Source organism: Mesoplodon mirus (genome assembly GCF_964341445.2).
Source record: "Mesoplodon mirus genome assembly, chromosome: 6".
Lineage (NCBI taxonomy): Eukaryota > Metazoa > Chordata > Mammalia > Artiodactyla > Ziphiidae > Mesoplodon > Mesoplodon mirus.
The window spans coordinates 94,505,839-94,529,382 of record NC_138982.1 but is presented as its reverse complement, the minus strand read 5'-3'; the positions used below and the strand labels follow the sequence as shown (position 1 = coordinate 94,529,382).

The 23,544-nt window shown below is 35.8% G+C and overlaps 1 protein-coding gene across 5 annotated transcripts in view; it reads right to left on the bottom strand.

Moving 5' to 3' along the window:
* CBLB (Cbl proto-oncogene B) overlaps positions 1 to 23,544 on the bottom strand; it is a 209,397-nt gene that overhangs the window by 75,157 nt on the left and 110,696 nt on the right. For all 5 annotated transcript variants that reach the window (XM_082626006.1, XM_082626002.1, XM_082626005.1 and 2 more), the window contains 5 exons: positions 23,144 to 23,300; positions 17,064 to 17,185; positions 14,338 to 14,475; positions 9,116 to 9,203; positions 6,374 to 6,505 (listed from right to left, as the gene is read on the bottom strand). In XM_082626006.1, coding sequence (XP_082482132.1) covers positions 6,374 to 6,505; positions 9,116 to 9,203; positions 14,338 to 14,475; positions 17,064 to 17,185; positions 23,144 to 23,300 — 637 coding nt within the window. The remainder of the gene's footprint in view (positions 1 to 6,373; positions 6,506 to 9,115; positions 9,204 to 14,337; positions 14,476 to 17,063; positions 17,186 to 23,143; positions 23,301 to 23,544) is intronic.

The window sequence follows — 23,544 nt, the reverse complement described above, 5'->3', positions numbered from 1 at the left end:
TAATAGTGATCTTAGAATAAGTAACAGTGAGAGAGATCTTTGGTTTTGGTGTTCTTTTATGGTGTGCAAAGGAAGATGACATTGACAAATCTAGACTCTTCTGGTTTTAATTTGGAAGGACCATGAAAATAGTGAATCAGGAAAGAAGCATAAACATTCTGAATCTGGAAGCTTGGAATGGAATCCTATACCCACCAATTGCAGCTGTGTGACACTGGGTAAGCCATTTCATCTTCTTTGTAGGGTATAATGAGAGAATGCACATTTTAAGGGATATCTTAAAGTGAGATAAATTAATTCAAAGCCTTCCAAAGTGCTACTTAAATTCCAGTTGGTATAATTACTACAAAAATAGTCTCAAGAACAAAAAAATGAAGTAAGATAGCTGAGGAAACATACCATAGCCCTTACACGACTCTCAAAGTGAAAGAGGAGCTCCAACACTTTATCACATTTACACAAAAAGACATAACATATAATCAAGGACAAATACTAATTTATAACATTCTTAAAGGCAAATATTTTTTTATTTGTAGTACTAAGGTTATGAAGCCTCACTGAGGCTAGAAATTTAAAGGCTGGTTGCTTTTGAAAACAGATATATTAAGATTACTTCTTAGTGCCTTGAATGTGATTCTTTGAGCTGGCTTCTCACCTCTCTTAGACAGTTACACATTTCTTCCCCAGTCATGCTCTCTAAATATGGTACACCTATAAATCTCTTTAATCACATGTCATATTAAAATCAGAGCTTATTAATTTTCATCTGCTGACTTTTTGCGAAGTATTTTGAATACTCCAATATCTTTCCTTTAAATTATTTTGAAAAAATATGCAGGAGGAATAATCAGAGGAAAATTAACTTTGCTTTTAATTGAATTAAAGTCCTTGGCAATAATTCAAACAAAGGCTGCATATCCAATTGGCATATGTGTATCCATTTTTACTTTGGAAGGAAGATTTGAAGAACACAGTTTAGAGTCTGTATTCAGAAGATATTTCCTAGATTCCTGGAAAGAAAAATAGAACAAAAAACAGTTCCTTACTTTACACCTTATGTGATCACCCTGCAATATCACTGATGCATATGTCATTACAGAAAAGAAGACACGGAGGAGTTCAAAGTAAAGAAGAACATGTTTTGTTAATATTCGTGGAATAGTGTGGAAGTGAAAGAAAACTCTCCAAGTTTCATGGCCAAGGATGGAACAGAAATGCCGAACCCAGACTTCCCTGGTGGCTCACTGGTTGAGAATCCGCCTGCCCATGCAGGGGACATGGGTTCTAGCCCTGGTCCGGTAAGATCCCACATGCCATGGAGGAACTAAGCCCATGCGCCACAACTACTGAGCCCGCGTGCCACAACTACAGAAGCCCGTGCACCTAGAGCCCGTGCTCCACAACAAGAGAAGCTACCACAATGAGAAGCCCGTGCACGGCAACAAAGAGTAGCCCCCACTTGCCGCAACTAAAGAAAGCCCACGCGCAGCAACGAAGACCCAATGCAGCCAAAAATAAAAAAAATTATTAAAAAAAAAAGAAATGCCTAACCCAGAGTGATACTACTTCAAAGAATGCCTCTAGAGAGGTGATTACTCAGTTTACTTAGTATTCTGTGCAAACTCAGACTTGCCAGTTCAATTTATTAAATAACAGTTTCAGAAGGAGAAAAAAGTATCTGACACCTCTTCAGAGGCATGACTAATGGGCCATTATGACAGCAATTAAAGAGTAACCACTTGCAGCCCATAAAAACTAACTGACACCTCTACTGTGCATTTCTTAGGGTTTCTGTTAATTACAAAGTTTAAGTCTCCAATGAATTTCAATTAAACCAAAGTAGGGCATCAAATGGAAGGAAAAGTTGGTGAAGAATTACTTGCTAAAAATGCACAGTGGTTGAACACATAATATTTTATGGTCAGGGTTTAATATTTCCTATTGGACCTGATTTATCAGAGCTTCTTGGCAGACATGCAGCCTTTAAAATCCTTTTCATATCAGCATGCCCAACCGAAGTAGTAGAAAGTAACAAAAATGTCTCACATCCATAATTAAATTTGAAAGATAACAGGATATTCATTTCAAGTGATTATTAGTACCATGCCCCTCGATAAAATTTTTAGATTTAATTTTAACTTCTTGAGGGTAGGGACTGTGTCTTTAGTACAGAACCTGGGAAACAGAAGCTGCTTAAAGAATGTTTGCTAAATAAATGAAAACGAATGGATTTGAGATCTTGGAGCCTGATGGATGAAATATTCTATGTCAGCTTCTACCAAGCCAGTTAAGGGAAACCAAATTATCCTTGTGCACAATTACGTTTGAAAACTTAATTTTTTCTCTGATAGAAAAAACAAGCAAGCATATAAAAACAAAAACACTGGCTTTAAAGATAGAAAACAGACTCTAGCTTTTTACCATTTTGAATAAGGAAAAAGTGGAAAAAAAAAGACACATATTACTACATGTACTCATATCCAGAGACTTACTACTCACATAACATTTCCAATTACATCTACAAGCTTAGATACAATGTTTGACAATACAGTGCAGAACTATGGAAATGTTCCATAATTTTGTTTCTTTTTGTCCTCATACTGACCATCAATTAGGTTAAGTCCAGTGAGCAGCTCATTGGGGCTACGATGTGAGGTTTTTAGTATAGCTAGTGTTTGTTAACTGTATTTTAAAAGGATTAATAACTTCATAAGACTTATTTTTATTAAACAACAGGGGCATTTTGCAATAACGTATTTAAATGACTGTCAAATACTGCTGTTCATACAAAAATATGAAAACTGCCAAAACAGATCTGTTGGTTGACAGGAGGCAGCACAGTGTGAAATCTATATGAAAATGTAGACATATTCAGTTTATCCAAAAGTAGAAATGTTCAAAAGTTGAAGCTTCTTTAACCACTAAAATCCCATTGAGATGTAGAGACTATGGAACATCACTTAGAAATTCTCAAACACTGACCCAACAATTTTTTTCAGGGTAGAGAAAACTTGAATCAGGGATCACTGTGCATGTTTCTCGGTGTAAAAAAGCAATACATAGAAACTTGGTCTTCCTGCCTGTAGGTTAGTGCCAGTAATATTGCAAGGAATTAAAAAAGTGCAAAAAACCCAAAATGTGAAAAGTTGAAGGGAATCACCCAGCAGCTACTAAATGGAACAAATGGATCTGAGGTTTAAAATTCTTGGGAATCATTGTCAGATCTTAAACATGATAAAAGGTCTTTGAAAAGTCCACTGATACTTTGCAGAGGAGAAATGGACAGAACTGAGACATTACAAGGGCTTTTCACAATTGATCTATAATATCAGTGTCTTTTTATTTGTTGTACTCTTAGCCCTATTCTTCTCTTTCCTTTACATTATCTAGCACACGGGTCTATAGATATTTACGGAGTAACTACCAACGTGGAGGTAGCATGCTAGGGGAGAGGAATTCTAAAACAGGCAAAGCAATCCACATCCTAGAGGAAAAACAGGTAAATATGTATTGTAAATGCTTATAATACAAATACAAGGAGGTAAGAGCTTACAGGGACATATATAAGATGTATCAGAAAAATATTTACTGGTCATGAACTGTCTTGTGTGAGAAGAATTTTAAAGATGCTGAAATAATGCCTTTGCATATTTTTCATTAACTTATATGCAAAATTCTATGATTACATTAGGATAATAACATTATTCACTAGTGACATGAGTGTGATTTATTTTGATTATTTCAACCTTCTAAGCACTTTTGAATTTGTCAGTTTTTTACTACTTAACTTAGTCAACTACTACTTTAGTACTACTTTTTCAGACAGCTCCTCCTAAAATTTTACTCAGAGACAGTTTTTAGCACTTGGCAATTTATGCACTTCCTCAATCTCTAAAAGTAAAACTAAGAAGTACTGTACTTCAGACTAAAAAAGAGAAAGAAAGAAATTGTAAATGTTAATTTACAAATATGACTGGACATATCTTAATAGAAGGCCATTAGATCAACATGAAAAATCATGAAGAGAATCAAGGAATTGTTTAGCTACAGGCAAGAGAACTGCACCATTTGGAGACTACAGAGTAATGTATAGAAAACCTGTGGTGATGTAAAGGGCAAAGGGTTAGTAACATAGCCATGACAACTGGGAAATACTCCAGTGTGTTTTGCACATAACATACCTATTGCAAATAGTTCACAGACTTATTACTAAATTAAATATATAGCACTGGCCCTAAAGTTTTAAAAGATAAATTTCTTTTAAGAAGTATACAGAAAGTAAAATAAGTAAAACCTCCTTGCTCTACATTCAGCCCTACTCTTTTACTCACCCTGAGCCACAAGGTAAACAACTACTTTGTATGACACTATAAACAGTAATCTTTACTAATCAAAGGTTCTGCCAACCAAATGGGAGCTACCGACTTTTAACCCTCTTAACTTCCAAATGCTAGGTAAGTTTCAAGTTGAAGATGCTAAGTTCTGCAATATGTATGTATTTGTATGCTCCAAGCTGGGGGCCCCCAGAGAAGGGGCTGAAATACACAGGCCATGTATGGAGGTAGAGTACTGGGAGTTTGTACCAGCCTAAAATTCTGGTTTTCTTTAGGGAGAAAAGCAAACTTTTAGTTTCTTCATACCCGTGAGAACCATACTACCACACTGAGGACATAAGTCAATCTAAAGGGGTGACATACACATTTGGCCCCTATCAGTTTAATACTTAACCCTGAAATAGTTAATTGGTTTCAGGTACAACAAATCATCCTAAAGTAATCCCCTCCCAGTCAGCCAGGCACTGAGTCAATAACATCTCTATAATACTTTCTACTGATACATTTGAAACCCACTTGCAAACTGACAGTTTTGTCTTCTACTGGTGTAACTAAATTTATTGAAACTCATTTATAAAAAGACACTGCTATGTATGTAGTACTATTACTGCTAACGTAACTTAAATAGCAATCATGTGATTATGTTTAGAGTTTGCTGATGCCATATTTAGCATCCCTTTTCCTCCAACTTGTGTAGTACAACTCCCCGTACTACATAAAATTCACAAGCATCAAGAAGGGATAAAGGGAAATTAGGGCAACGGTAACAAGGAAAACCTCAGGTAAAATATAAACCAAATGCATATTGAAAGAGAGAAGTGTAGGGATGTTGAGCAATTTTTACCGAGGTAGCAGAGATGTCTGGGAGTCCAGAAATGGCTTTGAAAATGTAAATCAATTGTAATTCATTTCCTAGTTCTTCCCCTTTTTTTCATCCATTTTTAAAATGTCCCCAAAGGAAAAAAGAGGCCCTCTTTATAAGACTGTGAAAATGTGAAAATCATTAATATTTTAATATCAAGTAATGAGCTCAACAAACATCAACGCTCCTATGAGTCTGCACTGCCCCTTTGTGATCCTTTGAAGCCATCCTTCCTCAGGCAATGCACAGGTTCTGGGTTGGAGGGAAGGTTCAGGAATATGGTAGGGATACCGATGATACACTCAACTGAACATTTTTTAAAAGGTTTGAAATTTTAATTATTTGTTTTCTAAACCCAATCAGCAATACTGACTTCAATACTGACTGTGTTAAACAGAGCAATTTAAAAATGACTTGAGCAAAATATTCTGTGAATCCTCTAAATACTCAAAACTAGAAATCTGCCCAAAGATCTATTTTTAAATCTCCAAACTTTATTACAGATAAAGAAATATTTTTAAAAAAATAAGCCCTTGGGGAAACCAAATTACTCCCTAGGTCTTAATTTAAAACCTCAAATCAATTTATATTTATTGAATGCCTACTGAGTGGAAGGCAGCTCACCTTAAATTCTGCTTCTGTAAATTGGAAAATTTAGTGCCTGTTTCTGTGGGAACTAAAGGTATTTGGGAAACTTTTTCTGTCTGATTCTATTTTAGCCTTACAGAGCAACTGTAGACATATGTGAGACAGGAGCCACACCTTCTCAGGAGAAGAGAGGTGTTGAAACAACAACATAAGATTTATCTACTAGGGTTTATTGCTTGAGAATCTGACCTACTGTAAATAGAATCTGACCTATGATAAATAATATAAATATGGTTAGTTGGTAACACTGATAAGTTACATTCTGAAATCAACAGTGTTACAGAAGTAGAACTCCTTACGATTAATATAATAAAATTAAGTTATACATGCAAAGGAAACATAAAAACAAAAAGAAATCAAATCATATAAAGGAAAGATTCAAACATGAGATTTTTTTCTAACAACCATTCAAACAAAGCACTTATCAGTATTACTTCCTGAATCGGTAAGGTGAAGAAAACTGAAAAGAGAAATAGTCACAGGGAATATAAGGAAGACATCAACGTTGCTAATTAAATCTTGATTATACCTGCCAGGCTGTAAGGCAAGAGGTACACATCAAATGCCCACAAGGCTCAATCTTGACATCTTTGTCGTTCTCAGCACAAATTTTACAGAGCTGAAAAGTGGAACCCATTTCACAATATAATTCATATTGTTCCTGGAATTTGGGGGAGAAAAAAGGCAATGTTAATGTATTTTTAGTATGAAGTGATAATACTGAATTTTCTTCAATACAATGACTTACAGTAAATTCCTCACACTTGATCCTGTCAGATCATGTTGCCATTTAAGACATGTTTTAAATTGGTCATCACAATTTGGTCTACAAAATTAAACAGATTTTATCAGCAATTGCATAAGCTTTTTGAATACTTTGGATTATTTAACATTTTGTACTGTTCCTTTAGGAAGGTACCTGCATCAACAGAGTGATTTAAGAGACACAACTTATGGTTTTAAAAGGCAATAATAAATAACTTTATTTTCTTTGTAAATGCCACATACTCATCTAATTTTAATGTCAAATTGCAATATGGCTGACCATTAATTTTATTTCTTAGATAGCTATCTGCAGAAATTCCAGAATGGAAGTTAAGCAGCATTTGCCAAGGCCTTTCTGCATGCTAGGTACTGTCGTCCACATTTATTATGTCATATAATCTCCAAAGTATAATAAAGATACACTGAATTTTAAAAAAACAAATAAAACTGAGGGTCAGTAAGTTTAAATTATTTTCTTCAAATTCTATAATAAATCTCTAATTCACATACTCTTTTCCCAGTCTAACACCATCAAGAAATCTCATCATTTCGGCAACAAAAATTGTTTTATTCAACATCTATTCTCTTGATTTACTAGTTTAGAAGCTTTTCGCACAGTAACTCTCAGTCTTCAAATAATGAAAAGATCTATGTCACAAAGAAGATACAAACATATTGGTAAGAATTTAAAAAGTATGAAAAAATAATGTTATTTAACAGGGATACAAAGAAAAGGAAATATAGAAATAAAAATTTGTTTAAATAGGCAATGTTTTAGTCTAGTAAGTACCTACTACATACACGGCCCTGGATAGGGTGAATAAATGACAATATTTAATCCCTAACCTAATGAAAGATCTTACAATCTCGAGAAAAAAAATATAAACACATACAAAGATACACATACACACATATACCCACACATTCACATATAAATTGTGTCTACCATGATATATGTATGTGTGACTATATTAATAATCTTAAAATAAATTAAGGAAAAAGACAAGAGAATGGATCAAGATGGAAAAGAAGTCTAAAGTAATCCAAAATAAATCATATATCACTGAAATCCCTAAAATAATAGACAAGTATCTATATTGGTTATGAAATCCAAAGGACCAATTTATAATTATAAAAAAATTAAAATAGGCTAAAATCACAGCTGCAGAATTCAGTACAACCTAAGATGTAAGCTAATCAAATATTTATGAGTAATTTAAGAGAATGATGCTACTCCTGAATATGAATTTTTAAACAATTAAAAAAAAACAATTTTTAAACAATGGATTTATAATGAGGAATTGTCTCGTGTCTTTTTACATATATTAGAAAACAGGGAATCACTAAATAATTTTTAAAATAGCTTTCATATATTCAATTTTAAAAACTGCCCACACACAGTACCCATGTCAGGAAGTGTGTTTCACATAATAATATCAAGACCACTGAGACTGAAATCTGGAGAATCAGAAATAAAATGAAAACGTATGTTGTCTTCCCCAAAATGTATAATTTCTTTTTATTACAGTCTTATTATTATACAAAGCACAAAATATCTAAATTATAAAAATTTTTAAACTTAACTACATGTAAAATAAAATATTCAAGTTCTCTCTCAGTTAAAGACTGTTGCCAGATTGTTGTTTTTCTATTTTTATTCTTTAAAAGCACATTCATATGTTCATATATGCTAATTTTTTATTATTTACAAAATTGAACTTAAGTAATATAATTTTACAAAATAAAATGTTACATAATTAAGCTTTACATAACTTTTTCACATAAGATGCAGAAGTTCCCATGTGAGTACGCAGAGCTACCTTCCTCCTGTTAAAGACTTTATGGTATATGCAGTATGAGTATACAATGGTATTTAACCTATGATTGAATATTTTGGTTTTTTTAATATTTCATTTTTATGAAAAATGCTAAAGTAAACGTCCTGGTGTATAGATCTTCATGTGTATATGCAAGTGATATGTATATGGAATCTAGAGTCAAAGATCTTTAGATTTTGATAATTACTGAATATCACCCTCAAGAAAGGCTTTACCAAGTTAGACTCCCACTCATAATCTATGAGGCTGCCAACAATGGATTTATAAGAATATAATTATTGTCTACAATAGGCTTCAATTACTCATTTGACTCTAAAAACTAATGCATATAATTAACCTAATCTTCCTTGGAGTCTTCTAAAATTATAGCTCTCCCTTCATATCCATCTACCTACCTATGGATTTATTTATCTATCTCCCCATATAAATGCCAATATTATATTGGAAGCAAGAATATTAAAAGCAGAAACTTTTATCCAAAAAATGCAGAAAGTAATGTAATTTCTTTTCAAACACTCTTAAAATTCCTTAAATATCTTTTGCATTAAATACTGCACATGATTTTACCTATAGTATGAGAATCTTATTTATGTCAAAGGCATCATAGGTACTTTTTTTTTTTGGAGATACTTATTAATTATAAATATCTCTCCAGAAATTGTCCTTACCTGTGTAACTTTTATATGATCATGGGGTGTAGGTTCACATAATCCAGTTAAATCAGGATTATAACTCCTCCCATCAGGATAAAGATAGCTGGGTTATAAACAGAAATTTTATTAACATAAACATACAAGTCTTAATTGCATTTAAAGTTATTTAATCAGATTCTTCTATACTCAAACAGACATTTGGATGTTTCCTTTTTATGTAACTTACATCAAGAACTTATTCTATCACTGTTTCCATAATACTACAAGTTATTTTTAGGACATTTAAAATCTAGGAATCTTTTTAATAAAGGAAAAATACAATGAATATGGACTCAGCCATTAAGCAATCATTTTCAATTAAATACCTTTACTATATGTATAGGTAAGTTAAAAACTTATTTTCCTGGTTACTCATATTCTATTCCAAAATTCTTTGAATATACACCTATTTGCAATTATTACATCTTTCATCTGAAGCACAGTTAACATTAACTGTATCATTTTACACAATGCTTAGTACCACAAGGAAAGAAAAATAGAATTAAAGCCCACAATTTTCCCACAAAAGTTATTCAAACACTTCTGTGGTGTTTTCTTTCTCCAGTTTACCATCCTCTTTCTTTCTGTTTCACCTTCCACTTATCCTGACACATATACACACGTGCACACACACATACAAATTTACTGGAGAAATTTTAAAATGTTACAATTCCATGTTTCATTTACTTCAAATCAAGCTACAAACAGAATGGTTTATAAACATAAGGTTCCATTATTAGAGAGAATTAAAATAAGAACTAAAAGTTATAGTGCTGTCTTGCTGTACTAAACCAGCTTTTACTCATTCAGAAATTCATTAAAAAATGAAGTTTATTGTGTTGGTAGACACGTATTTTAGATTAAGAAAGCAGTAATATTACTGCTGGATTTCATCAATTCATTAAGTTACAGTTGATTTGTTTACTACCTTTCTGTTCTAGATTTTTGAATGAAAAATTAAGAACACAATACTACAGTGGTGAATATTTTAAAGGGCAAAACTATACTAAAACTATTCTGTGAAGTAACAAAAACTATTTATCCTTAAATAAAGAGTCTATAAGAATGTTAGTAAGTATTTTAAATTACCCAAGTAAACCAGGAAAAAATGAACCGAGAGGATAGATCATTCTCACATGGTAAGGAGCATATCAGTGAGTGTTGGTTTTTGTTTTTAAGATTTAGGGAAAGGGGGGCTTCCCTGGTGGCGCAGTGGTTGAAAGTCTGCCTGCCAATGCAGGGGACACGGGTTCATGCCCCGGTCCGGGACGATCCCACATGCCGCGGAGCGACTGGGCCCGTGAGCCACAACTACTGAGCCTGCGCGTCCGGAGCCTGTGCTCCGCAACAAGAGAGGCCGGGACAGTGAGAGACCCGTGCACCGCGATGAAGAGTGGCCCCCGCTTGCCGCAACTAGAGAAAGCCCTCGGCACAGAAACGAAGACCAAACACAGCAAAAATAAATAAATTAATTTAAAAAAAAAAAGATTTAGGAAAAGGAGTTGACTACATCTGACTATGATACAAATTTAGAATGTCATAGGGTTGGGATACAATTCTACAAATATTAAATGAGTGATAAGCAAAAGTTGGTAACTCTCTTTTTTTATACCCTAAAATGGCCAGTTTTAAATATTATTATATATTTTGTTCATCGCACTTCAAAAACGTAGAATTCTAGGAACAATTCAGAAATGAAAGATTACAAAATGACAATAAGGTTGCTAGAGGAAAGGTTAAATGATTCTATTTAATGTATAAGGAGCATTTCAGTGATTACTGTCCCCAGTACACTGGGGTGCTACTGACGAGCCCTTTCCAATGGCAGTGAAGGAATAAGGAATCTTGGCTAGTTATCAAAGTAAACTTCTTTATCACCTATGTCCTACAATATCAGATTAACTATACGGAAAAGAGAGCTGACCCTGATAGTTGGACCAGATGATATCCTGTGTTTTTACTCATCTTAAGGAAAAAAAGCAAACAAACAAAAAACCTATCTAATTAAAATGCTAACATTTTAATCTAATCTAAAACCTAATCTGATCAGATTTTAATGTAATCTATCATTAAATTTCAAATTCAACCAGCTAAACCCCTCTGAAGATGTGTGTGTGTTGTGTGTGTGTGTAAATATTAACAGCTAATTTGCACAGGAGTTTGGAGGCTAGACTACTGATTATGATATTATAATCTGTTAATTTTTATTGACTTTTGAAAAATAGATGTAAAGCATTATAACAATATAAATAAGCTATATCACTAATCGTTAGAGAAATGCAAATCAAAACTACAATGAGGTATCACCTCACACCAGTCAGAATGGCCATCATCAAAAAATCTACAAACAATAAATGCTGGAGAGGGCGTGGAGAAAAGGGAACCCTCTTGCACTGCTGGTGGGAACGTAAATTGATACGGCTATGGAGAACACTATGGAGGTTGCTTAAAAAACTAAAAGTAGAACTACCATATTACCCAGCAATCCCACTACTGGGCATATACCCTGAGAAAACTGTAATTCAAAAAGAGTCATGTACCACAATGTCCATTGCAGCACTATTTACAATAGCCAGGACATGGAAACAACCTAGGTGTCCATCGACAGATGAATGGATAAAGAAGATGTGACACATATATACAATGGAATATTATTACTCAGCCATAAAAAGAAATGAAATTCAATTATTTGTAGTGAGGTGGATGGACCTAGAGTCTGTCATACAGAGTGAAGTAAGTCATAAAGAGAAAAACAAACACCATATGCTAACATATATATATATGGAATCTAAAGAAAAAAATGGTTCTAAAGAACCTAGGGGCAGGACAGGAATAAAGACGCAGATGTAGAGATGGACTTGAGGACATGGGGAGGGGGAAGGGTAAGCTGGGACGACGTAACAGAGTGGCACTGACATATACACACTACCAAATATAAAATAGATAGCTAGTGGGAAGCAGCCACATAGCACACAAAGAGATCACCTCGGTGGGTGCTTTGTGACCACTTAGACGGGTGGGATAGGGAGGGTGGGAGGGAGACACAAGAGGGAGGAGATATGGGGATACATGTATACGTACAGCTGATTCACTTTGTTATACAGAAGAAACTAACACAACATTGTAAAGCAATTATACTCCAATAAAGATGTTTAAAAAAAAAAAGCTATATCAAAATTACTCCATTTACAGATGTACCCACTCATAACCTCTTTTTTATAAATTAAAACTCTGAAGCACATTTTCTTCAAAACAAAAATCCTCTTATCATAGTGAATAGAAAGCTACACATATGAATCTTTGATGCACCAGAGGTAAGGTATAAATGACAGAATAGCAAATGTATGATAATTTAAAAAAAGAGAGAGAAATAGACATTTGGTACCAGTTTGCCATACAATTCTTATGTAATTATTTCTTGAAAATTCACAACTTTTATCTCTTCACATAGATCTCATCACATTTTCTTCTTTCTGTTTTTGCAATTACTTTGGAAAAGTAAAACTTTTTGCTATTGGAAAACTTAAACTATTTGCTCTTTCTGGTGGACTTTCTCTTGCTAGGCTTCTATCACAGTCCATGCCGCAGCAAGTAGGAGCACATATGTCTCTGGGTTACTCAGCAAGGCAAAGGACAAGAAAAGTCAGTGAGATGGAGGTGACACTGAAAATACCACAAAAGGGTGAAGGGAATGGCATATGACTAAAATGAATGAAAGACATATTTACTATGAAGGGACCTATCAGATTGTCTAAATTTTATGTACGGAGAAGAAAGGCAATCTTAACCTAAAAAACAAAGGAGCATTTATCTATTTCTAAATTTAAAAAAAAAAACAGCTTAAGATCAACTGAACTTAGCTATTAACATACAATTCTGGAATATGGATTTTTTATTGATGTGAGTAAAAGAAGGGAGACATGAAGGGAAGGGAAGGGAAGGGATGAGAAAAGGATAAGAAGAAGAAAAAGAAAATGTGGCATTACCAATGAAAATAAAAAGTAGAACTAGCAATTTAAGGGTTACATGAGGGAGTAGGAGTCAATTATTTTAAAGAATTATCCCAATATATACCGTTTTACATCTAATTTTAAACTACCTTTAGTTAATAAGTTCTTTTCCTGTGAAAGATACAAAAACTCATTGTAATTTGATGTTGGAATTTATTTGCTACGTTATACACTTAAATTCAATGATAGCAACTATAGGTGGAATCTAAAAAATACAACAAACTAGTGAATGTAACAAAAAAGAAACAGACTCCCAATACAGAGAGCAATCTAGTGGTTACCAATGGGGAGAGGGAAGGGGGGAGGTGCAATATAGGGGGAGGGGAGTGAGAGGTATAAAATAAGCTACAAGGATACATTGTACAGCACAGGTAATATAGCCAATATTTTATAGGAACTATAAATGGAGTATAACCTTTAAAAATTGTGAATCACCATACTGTACACCTGTAACTTATATAATATTGTACATCAACTATACTTCACTTTAAAAAGACAACAATAACACACAAAAAAACAAAGAACAAAAAGGACGAAAGAGAGGGAGCAACAGAGGGAGGAAGGCGGAGAGAAGGAATACACGTTTCAGAGACATATCAGCACGGTGCTCCCCATGGAAATAAAGTCCCAGGCCCATTTAATAACCAGTTGTATTTTTCTGAGAGAGAAGAGCTGATGGATGGCTCTTTGGGGGGTTGCTTTTGTGAGCTGTCTGCAGCAACCCCATAAACAGGAGAACCCTTTGCAACTTCACCAATGGCCCCAAAACAGAGCCTGTCAGAATCTGCTCATGATCCCAACAGGATTCAGAGGCCCTACACTGACTGGGAGTGCAATTTGGGAGCACAGGAGCAGAGCTAGGTAGGGAACAATCAAATAATCATTCCACTGAGTCCGTTCTCCAACTGTACATATACAACTGTATACTTCTAATATTTGTAAGACAATATTGAGACCCGAAGACTGTTTAGACCATGCTAGAAAAAAATATATCAAATAATTAGGTTACCTTAAAATGACTATTTTAAGAGATGAACAATAAAAACTAAGGAACATCCATTTCTTAGTCTTGAAATAAAAACCAGCCTGAACATCAGCCTCACTATCCATTCCCTCCATCGCAAAGCGGTCTCTGTCTTCCACATCTGTGAATAATAAGCACCCCCAACTCCCAAGTCTCATACTTACAATCCTTCCCTGCTGCCGTCAATCAGGGCTTGAAATAAGGGCTTGTTGTGTGGTATGGTCTGTAAGATATTTCCATCCCCTGTCACATAGCCGATGGCCCACTGTCCCAACCTAGTGCAGCTTAACCGGAAAATGTAGCTGTGAAACATAAGAAAATTACGTTTTATCACATTCAAAATGTAAGCTAACTACTACTAAACAATCTGTTAGATTTTTCTTAAGTGAAAGAATAAACAGAATCATTTAGAATTCCTATCTTCAAACTTATTTTTATACCATTTTCCTTCTCCATTTATTGATCTGTAAAAGAAGCAATGATAATAATTCCATTTAAGTGGTTTCATCTTTGAAGAAAACTGGGTTTTTAAAGAAAGGAAGAAGTTGTAATTTTTAAAAAATAAATTTAGTTATTTTATTTATTTTTGGCTGCTTTGGGTCTTTGTTGCTGCGTGTGGGATTTCTCTAGTTGAGACGAGCGGGGGCTACTCTTTGTTGTGGTGCACAGGCTTCTCATTGCAGTGGCTTCTCTTGTTGCAGAGCACGGGTTCTAGGCACACGGGCTTCAGTAGTTGTGGCACGCGGGCTCAGTAGTTGTGGTGCACGGGCTTAGTTGCTCCGCGGCATGTGGGATCTTCCCAGACCAGGGATCGAACCCGTGTCCCCTGCACTGGTGGGAGGATTCTTAACCACTGTGCCACCAGGGAAGACCCAGAAGTTATGATTTTTAAATATTAAGAACTTCATATTGGTTTTGGAAATTTTGGAAAGGACTTTTCAAGAAACTCTAAAAACATATTCTCCTAGAAAGCCAGAAAATAAATATCAACCTGTCCCTTATTAGGATCCTTAATCGTAATCACACAAAGTAATTCCACACAGACTTATTATGACTGTCAGCTGGATCCCAAATAAAGTACATCCTGAAGAACTCAAATGTCCTTGTAATAGACCCACCTATTTTCTTTACCATGAAGCCAAAGAGATGAACCACTTTCCAAGAAAAAGGACCACTTAAACACATATCCAGCAAATATTTGTCAAAATCATTTGATTTGTTCACTGAATTTTCCTAAACACCCCATCACACCTTACCTGTAACAGTTTACCACAGTCTAATCATTTCATCTTTAACTACCTAAAACTTAGAAGAAATCATTGTTACAGGGCAAGAAGGGAAGGAAAGGAAAACATCCTTTCAGAGGGTACTATCAAGAGAACTATTCCAATAGCAATGAGACCTGGCTTTTGCTTCCAACACTGTCATTAATTATCTCCATGATCTTGAACAAGAGAACACAAAAAGGACTCAGTTACTTTATTAATTTAGAATTGGACAAGATAATTTCCCAAATGACTTCTGTGTTAAATTTGCATGATTCCGTGATTCCAACCATATTACACCTTTCAAATCATACTCCAGAAGCAAGAAGATACTTTGATGCCAGTCAAGGGTGTAAAAGTTATGGAAAATATGGTTATGAGAGATCCCTGAATGAAACAAATGACTCACCTAAGCCACTGTCAATGTGCACAATATCTGGCCTGCTCATGTGGTCACAATGAGAACCAGCTCTCAGTCTAAACCAACGACTCCACAGGAGCCACACTGTTTTCTGTACCCATTACCTCCTTCTAATATACCATATACATTCTTAAAAATAAAAAAGGTGGAAATTTTTCATTATGGCAGAGAAGAAAGGAATCATCAATAATGGACTGTACTCGAAAAGACTTTGCTAAAGGACAAATGACATTTGCACTACAAATCAAATAAAACAATATTAGAAGAAAAAGGTAGATTTAAAAAAAACACCAAATGCATTCCTAAAATGAAATGACCCCTATATGAAAGTCGGTGCACTCACAAACACTGGGATGGTGTCTCCTACTAAAACTTGAGAGTGAAGGAGGGCAGATCTCCACTGTCATTACCATTGCACCCAGCACACTGCCTGCCACAGCACAAATGTCTACTATGTGCCTGGTGCATTTCTAGACCGCATGTGGGGAAAATGCCTGCACCAGGAGACAGACAGACTTTCTCCCGCCCAGATTTGCCATTAATAAGGTGTGCTCTCTCGGTCAAAGCCAGAGGGGCTGATCACACAGCCAAGCTCTGAGTTTCACTCAATTTCAACATCAAGCATGAGGTCTTATGGAAGACGTTCTCAAGGACATGAAACTGGTTTGGATTGTTAACAATGGGCTTATATGTCTATGTACTTACATGTGTTTATCATGCATGTATATGTATACTTATATGTACTTACATGCATTAATATGTATTTATATGTAATTATCTGATTATCATAGAACCAAATTGAATGTCTTGAAAAAAATACCCTAAAATAATGAACATGCAACTGATTTATTTTGTCATTAGCACAATATTCAAGTATTTAAATATACACATCTAATTTTATACATAAACATGTGTCATGAAGACAGTTAATATGCTAATATCCTACTCCAGTTTGAAACTCTGAGACTTACTCTCTAAATTCATCAAATTACATACTACCATATCCTCTTTCACTTTATGAACACTAAATTTCAGAACAAGCATAATGTCCCAATTTGAAGAACTGAATTAAGAAGCACTGTTTTGGTCTATTAGCATTTCCCTCCCCTCATCCCCATGGGTGTTACTGATTTACTTAGGAATGAACCACAGAGGACTTTTCATCTTTACATACATCACATAATATTACTGAGAAAAGTCTTACCTTCCGGGTTTAGTGCTGTATTTCTGTAGCCGTGCTTTTACTTCATCATACGTGAGAAATGCCATGTAACCCGGATGTGTTACAGCTAAGAAATTCCAATTCCGTAAAATAGAGCCCCAAGGCTAAAAATATAAATAAATTTAAAAATTACCTAGAGAATATCAACTATCAATTACACAACAACCCATCATTTAATACACATACTAAAATTTTCCTGGATATTTTTAAAGTGAATATGAGCTTTACGGGGTTTAGGCCAACTTCTATTACCTAACAGCAAACATGCAATTATGTATTTTCTTTTTGGAGAAATATGATTATGCAGAAAACAGATTTCTTAGGAATAAAATACAGAAAGCAAAAAGGAAAACCACATAATCTCTTCTCTACAAATTCTATTCCCACTACAGCAGTTGTGATCAGTTTGAAACATAAACCACATCACTCTTCTGTGCAAAACTCTCTAACTTTGAGTAAAAGCCAAAGTCCTTATAAATGGCCTAGAAAGACATTTTCAGGGTTGAGCCCCAGTTCCCTTTCTGTCCCCATCTGCTGTGACTCCCCCATTTTCTGCCTTTCCTCTAGACAAGCGGGCCTTGTTGCTGCTGGCCTGAACATAATTATATTCTCTCACCTCAGAGCCTTCGAACTTGCTGATCCCTGTACCTGAATTCTTTCTCCAAATATCCATGAGACTGCTTCCTCTCCAAACGTCATTTCCTCAATGTGGCTTTCTCAGACCACCCTATTTAAAACCACTCTCATCTCATGCCTCATCTCCCTGTGCATCTGTTTTGTTCACTACTCTGCATTTAGACATCTCACTTTGTAGAACAAAAAACTCTATCATGGAATGTAAGTGATTTGGCAAAATCTACACATTGGCCATAAGCTACATTAGAACAGGGAACACACCTGTCTTGCTTCCCAAAGGGAGACCAAGCACTAATGCACAGTGTCAGAGCATAGTGATCAGGCTGGGGGAATAGCTGAAGAGGTCCTCTACTGAGTGACCTGTCTGCAAGGCCTCGCCTCCCATGGTAACAGACTATTGTACTCACATTTGGTTTATCCGTGTACAATCATAAACTCAGAAACGTTTACGGTTTAGAGGTGAGCTCTGTAAAAATCTTTCGCAGAAATAAACACAAACACACACGCACGCACACATACAGGGTTTGTATCGTTCTCTCTTTAATAGGATTAGTTGTCCCTCCAGTTATCATGGCAAGAGAAAAAAGGCAGCCAGTAATAGACAACTTTGCTTGAGGGTGTGAATGAATCATCTCTGCCATATCTTTAAGGCTGAAGCTACATTTATCCAAAGGAATTGGCAGCATACTCTACCTGATGTGCCAGATTATTAACTCAAATCTTCTACATAAAAGAAAAAAAAAAGGTATTTTGTGTTGCCAAGTGATAATTGTTGAAATAGTCATCCTAGACATGATTATTGGTGGAGGGCTCCTGCTTTTGTTTGTTTTGAGACTTCTTCCTTGTGATTGTTAAGCAAGTTTCAAACTTACAAGGCGCAATTCTTTAAGGATTGTATCCCTTAAGATGAGGATAACAAGGGAAAGAATGATTTAGTAATGAAGAGTTTAACCTTTTCCAAAATAACAAGAAAAATCTTTAGGGTATTTCCCCATCACACTAAAATACCTAATTGGGGAAAAATGAGCTCTGGAGACACTTATTATGAGAGATTCTGTCTATGTACTTGAAAAAAAAAAACAAACAAACATGTTTTTAATTTTCTTCTTAAGGGATGACTAAAAATTACATAAACAATACTTGGAAGAATATTAGCATATGTTTAGAAAAACTGAAAAATTACTATTATAGTCACTGAGTTTTGTTTTGTTTTGTTTTGTTCTGTTCTACTTCCTCATCTACAAAGGACAAGGATGAAAAAAATACAAAATATTTGGGTCACTTCCATTAAAATCCACACAAATTAATGAAAGAGTTGTTTTACAAAATGCTGAACTTTATAGAGAGCCAATGCACAGATCAAATACAAGCGAAAAAAAAAGAAACTGGAGTTTTGAGCCAAATGCTGCAGTATTTAGCAACCATTTCTTAGTAATAATCCAGAGGGCCAGATTCTAACTGCAACAATATTTATGTAATAGAAAGAGTCTGTGTACTATTTTTCTTGAGAATGCAACCCACAGTCAGAAACACGTGGTAGTTTTGTATTGTGTGTGTGTGTGTGTGTGTGTTTAAAGTATTTTGCCAACTAATGGCTTAAAGGAGGCAAAACAAAGTGATGGGAGAATGGTTATTTTCACAATTTGTTTTTAGGTTATAGGAAATCTTTTCTCACACACCAACACCAAGTTATTTGGAGATTCTTAAATGACTACAGAAATTAATAAAGTGAATTAAGAAGACTAGTCCCTCCATTCTCCCAAAGGCCACTGTGTTCACCATTTACCGACTTACAACCTACACTGGAAGTAGGGTCTCAGCTGGTCTGCCCAGATACTCTTTTTTTTTTTTTTTTTTTTTTGCGGTACGCGGGCCTCTCACTGTCGTGGCCTCTCCCGTTGCGGAGCACAGGCTCCGGACGCGCAGGCTCAGCGGCCATGGCTCACGGGCCCAGCCGCTCCGCGGCATGTGGGATCTTCCCGGACCGGGGCACGAACCCGTGTCCCCTGCATCGGCAGACGGACTCTCAACCACTGCGCCACCAGGGAAGCCCCCCAGATGCTCTCTTAATCCTCGCTACAATAGATGAGTTTCTTATTCTTCTTTTTCTCCCTGTTCCACAATGTTATATATTCGACAGTCAATAGTACTCTGCCCCAAACCACTCATTCTTTATCCTGCACCTACTCATCCCACTTACTGCCCCATTTCTCAACAACCCAGTCTTCTCTTACAGTGGGGAAATGGAAGGAGAAAGGAGCAGCAGCCCCAGGGAGAGGGAAGAGGAAAGCAAAAGCCCTGTCTTTCCATTCCAGGACTTGAGCACTTGCCAATCCCAGCATCTCTGAACTACATGGAGGGGAGAAAGATAAGGTTAAAGGCAGACAGAGGAAGGTGGCCATTGCAAGATCTTTCCAATGACTCCCAGCACTTGTTCAAGTTCTGGCAAAATATGAGGATGAGGGAAGACAGGAAAAAGGGAAAACCAGAATCCACCAGCTTCTTGCTTCTTTCATTTCCTAGGCAAGTCTCAACTTCATCTCCTCACCTCCACCGACACCTTCTGCAAACCCTTATGCTAGTTTTCTATGTCAAACCTCAAGCCTGATGGTGTACCTTGCCTTCTTTCAGATGCCGCTCTGTTAAATACCCTATTCCCAACAATTTAAAGCTAGGAGTCACTACCAATTAACCACCAATATCACAGCTGCAGCAGAATATATGTTCGTGCAGTTACAGTAGCCACAAAACTTAAATCTTTCATATAGAATACACAACTATAACAAGAAAATATTATTCAATTGTTAAAGTTATGTAAAAATAAAAGAGCAGTAAAAGTTAATACATGTACTTTCTGTGCACACAACCAATTTTATTGTATTTTAAAGCACATATATGATTACAGTCTAAGCATAATGAAATCAGGAGAGGTGAAGAATCTGAGAAACACAGGGGCTAACAAAAGTTCTTTAGCTACTGCTGTAATTATGAGTTTTAAAAGACACTAGGCATTCTTTGGTTCGCTAGTAAGGTTTTGGTTTTGTTATCTAATACTTTTCATAGTAGCTCTACTTAAAAGATTCTTTTCCTCTCCCATCCCCATGAGCATAAATAAGATATATGTGCCTTAGAGTGCTGAGATTACTTGGGCTGTAAAGTGAAACAGCTTATAAGAAAATATGTACACATATTAAGTAGCTGTTTGGGTAAGTGCTTAACCAACATTAAGCTGCCCTCATACCTTTGATATATAACTCTGAGGCGTTCTAGTATTTAACATCCTCACTAAAAAGTCATCTAGGCTCCCCACAGAAAATACACTCTTCCTAGAATAAACAGCTAGGCTTAATGTATGAAAATAACTTTTGTTCTCTTCCTTCTCAAGGGGAAGAAGCAAAGCATCTACTATTAGAATGTCTTGGTATCATGTTAAATAAATGAAGTATTTGTAAAATTATCAGAAACTTTTAAAGAAAGGAGAGGTTCCATTATAAAATAATCAGTATCAGATAACACAACCTTTTCCTAAAATGTATCTTAAAGTCATTGGAAAACTATTAACTGACAATGTACATATACCAAGGGAATAATAATGAAACTACTGTAAACTGAAAATATCCAAAAGCATACTTCCTGCAGTCATTTATCTAATTTCCTATTCCATATGTCTAGGTAGAATTATGGTTATAAAGTTATAATAAAGTAAAATGTATTCTATAAGTATTGCTGACAGAGTTAATTTGCCCTGTTAATGAATTCTTTCATAAATTAAAAGTTAATCCCATGCAATCTTGTTTTCTTACATAATTCAGTTACCCGATCCTTGCAGGTGAGTACCAAGCAGGGTCATAAATCAGAGAAGCAAAATTCTTACAACATGAGAAACATGAAAACCAATATTATACTCTAACATTTGTTGAAAGCATGTTTCAAATAGAATAAGTTTTACTGCAGACTAAAATAATAAAAAAAATTGTGTCAGAATGTAAGCAAGCCTGGTTTTTGATCAATTAACATCACTTGCTATATAATTTATATTATTAGGATCATAAAGATTTTAGGTGGGGTTCTCACTTTGTGACTACTTGAAATGAATCTCATAGATGATATGCAATTTAGTGGCAGAGGCAAATTCAAAGCATATTTCAAGTCTCCATGTTTAGGGTAATTCTATCAACACATACAAAAGTACAAAATGATGGCACTCAGCTTTTATTATGTGACACCTGCTTCTGAATAGCTATGTGAAGACAATTATAAAAGAATGATTAAAAACCAAAAACAGGGCTTCCCTGGTGGCGCAGTGGTCGAGAGTCCACCTGCCGATGCAGGGGACATGGGTTCATGCCCAGGTCCGGGAAGATCCCACATGCCGCGGAGCGGCTGGGCCCGTAAGCCATGGCCGCTGAGCCTGTGCGTCCGGAGGCTGTGCTCCGCAACGGGAGAGGCCACAACAGTGAGACGCCCGCGTACCGCAAAAAAAAACAACAACAAAGAAAACAATAAACAGGACAAGAAGGTTAATCTCAAAGTCATTTATATTAGGGGAAAAAAAAACAGGAAAACAAATCTAAATTTCCCAAATAAGAGACTTTCTAAATTAATGACAGACTATTTTGATGGAATATTCTGTGGCAACTGAAAATTGAAAATTATATTGATGAAAATACTTACTGACATGGAAAAATGTTTGTGATATACAGATGAAAGAGCAAAGCAAGCTGTAAAAACAGTACACATGGGCTTCCCTGGTGGCGCAGTGGGTGAGAATCTGCCTGCCGATGTGGGGGACACGGGTTCGTGCCCCGGTCCGGGAGGATCCCGCATGCCGTGGAGCGGCTGGGCCCGTGAGCCATGGCCGCTGAGCCTGCATGTCTAGAGCCTGTGCTCAGCAGCGGGAGAGGCCACAGCAGTGAGAGGCCCACGTACCGCAAAAAAAAAAACAAAACCCGTACACATCACAGTAATCTCCTATACAGAAAAGGATGAGCTTGCTATTTATTTCCAGGTTCACTATTTTCCCTTCTCACCTAATGAATGTGGGAGGCAAAGGGGAGAAGAAGTTGGGATACAACCTCAGCAAATGCCCACCTACAAAACCTGGAATCTATCAGTTACTAGGCTAAAATGGGCAACAAAGTAAAGTGAGAAACCACATAGGGACTTTAAAGTAAAGCTCCTTTACATCATTCTTCTCAAAGCTAATAAGCAACCTCCAGGCTCGGAACACCAGATCCTCCAAACTCAAACTCTAAACTTACAGCAATGACCAAAAAAACTTGCTTTAAAATTGTAGACTACCAAAAATGAGACCATTTCCCATATATTTGTATGTATGCGTGTGTGTGTGAAAAAGAGACACATACACACACACAGAAGGGAGGGAAGTGGAAGAGAGGGCAGGATTAAGCAAATACAAAGCTTACCTGAAATAGCCTGGTAAAAATATCAAATTCAAAAACTGAAATGTAATCATTACAAGTTAAATCAATTGTTGATTTTAGAGCCATTGCTTCCAGGCCAGAGCTAATTTGATGGACCTCATGAAGGCACTGTCTGAATACTTTCCATGGTACAATAGTTCTGTGCAAGAAAAAAAAAAAAAAAGAATCAACTGTCATTTAAGACATACCTTCCATTGAAACAGCACAATTCAATCATACCATTAATATAACTGCATTTGTACTAAAAGACAAACAGTTGAGAATACTGTTCATAATTCAGAACATATGTAATGGGTTTTGCTAACCGGATTATTTTCCATTTGCTAAGAATGTGACAAAAATGTAAATCAATTTTTCTCTCCTTGCCTATCAAGATACTTCTA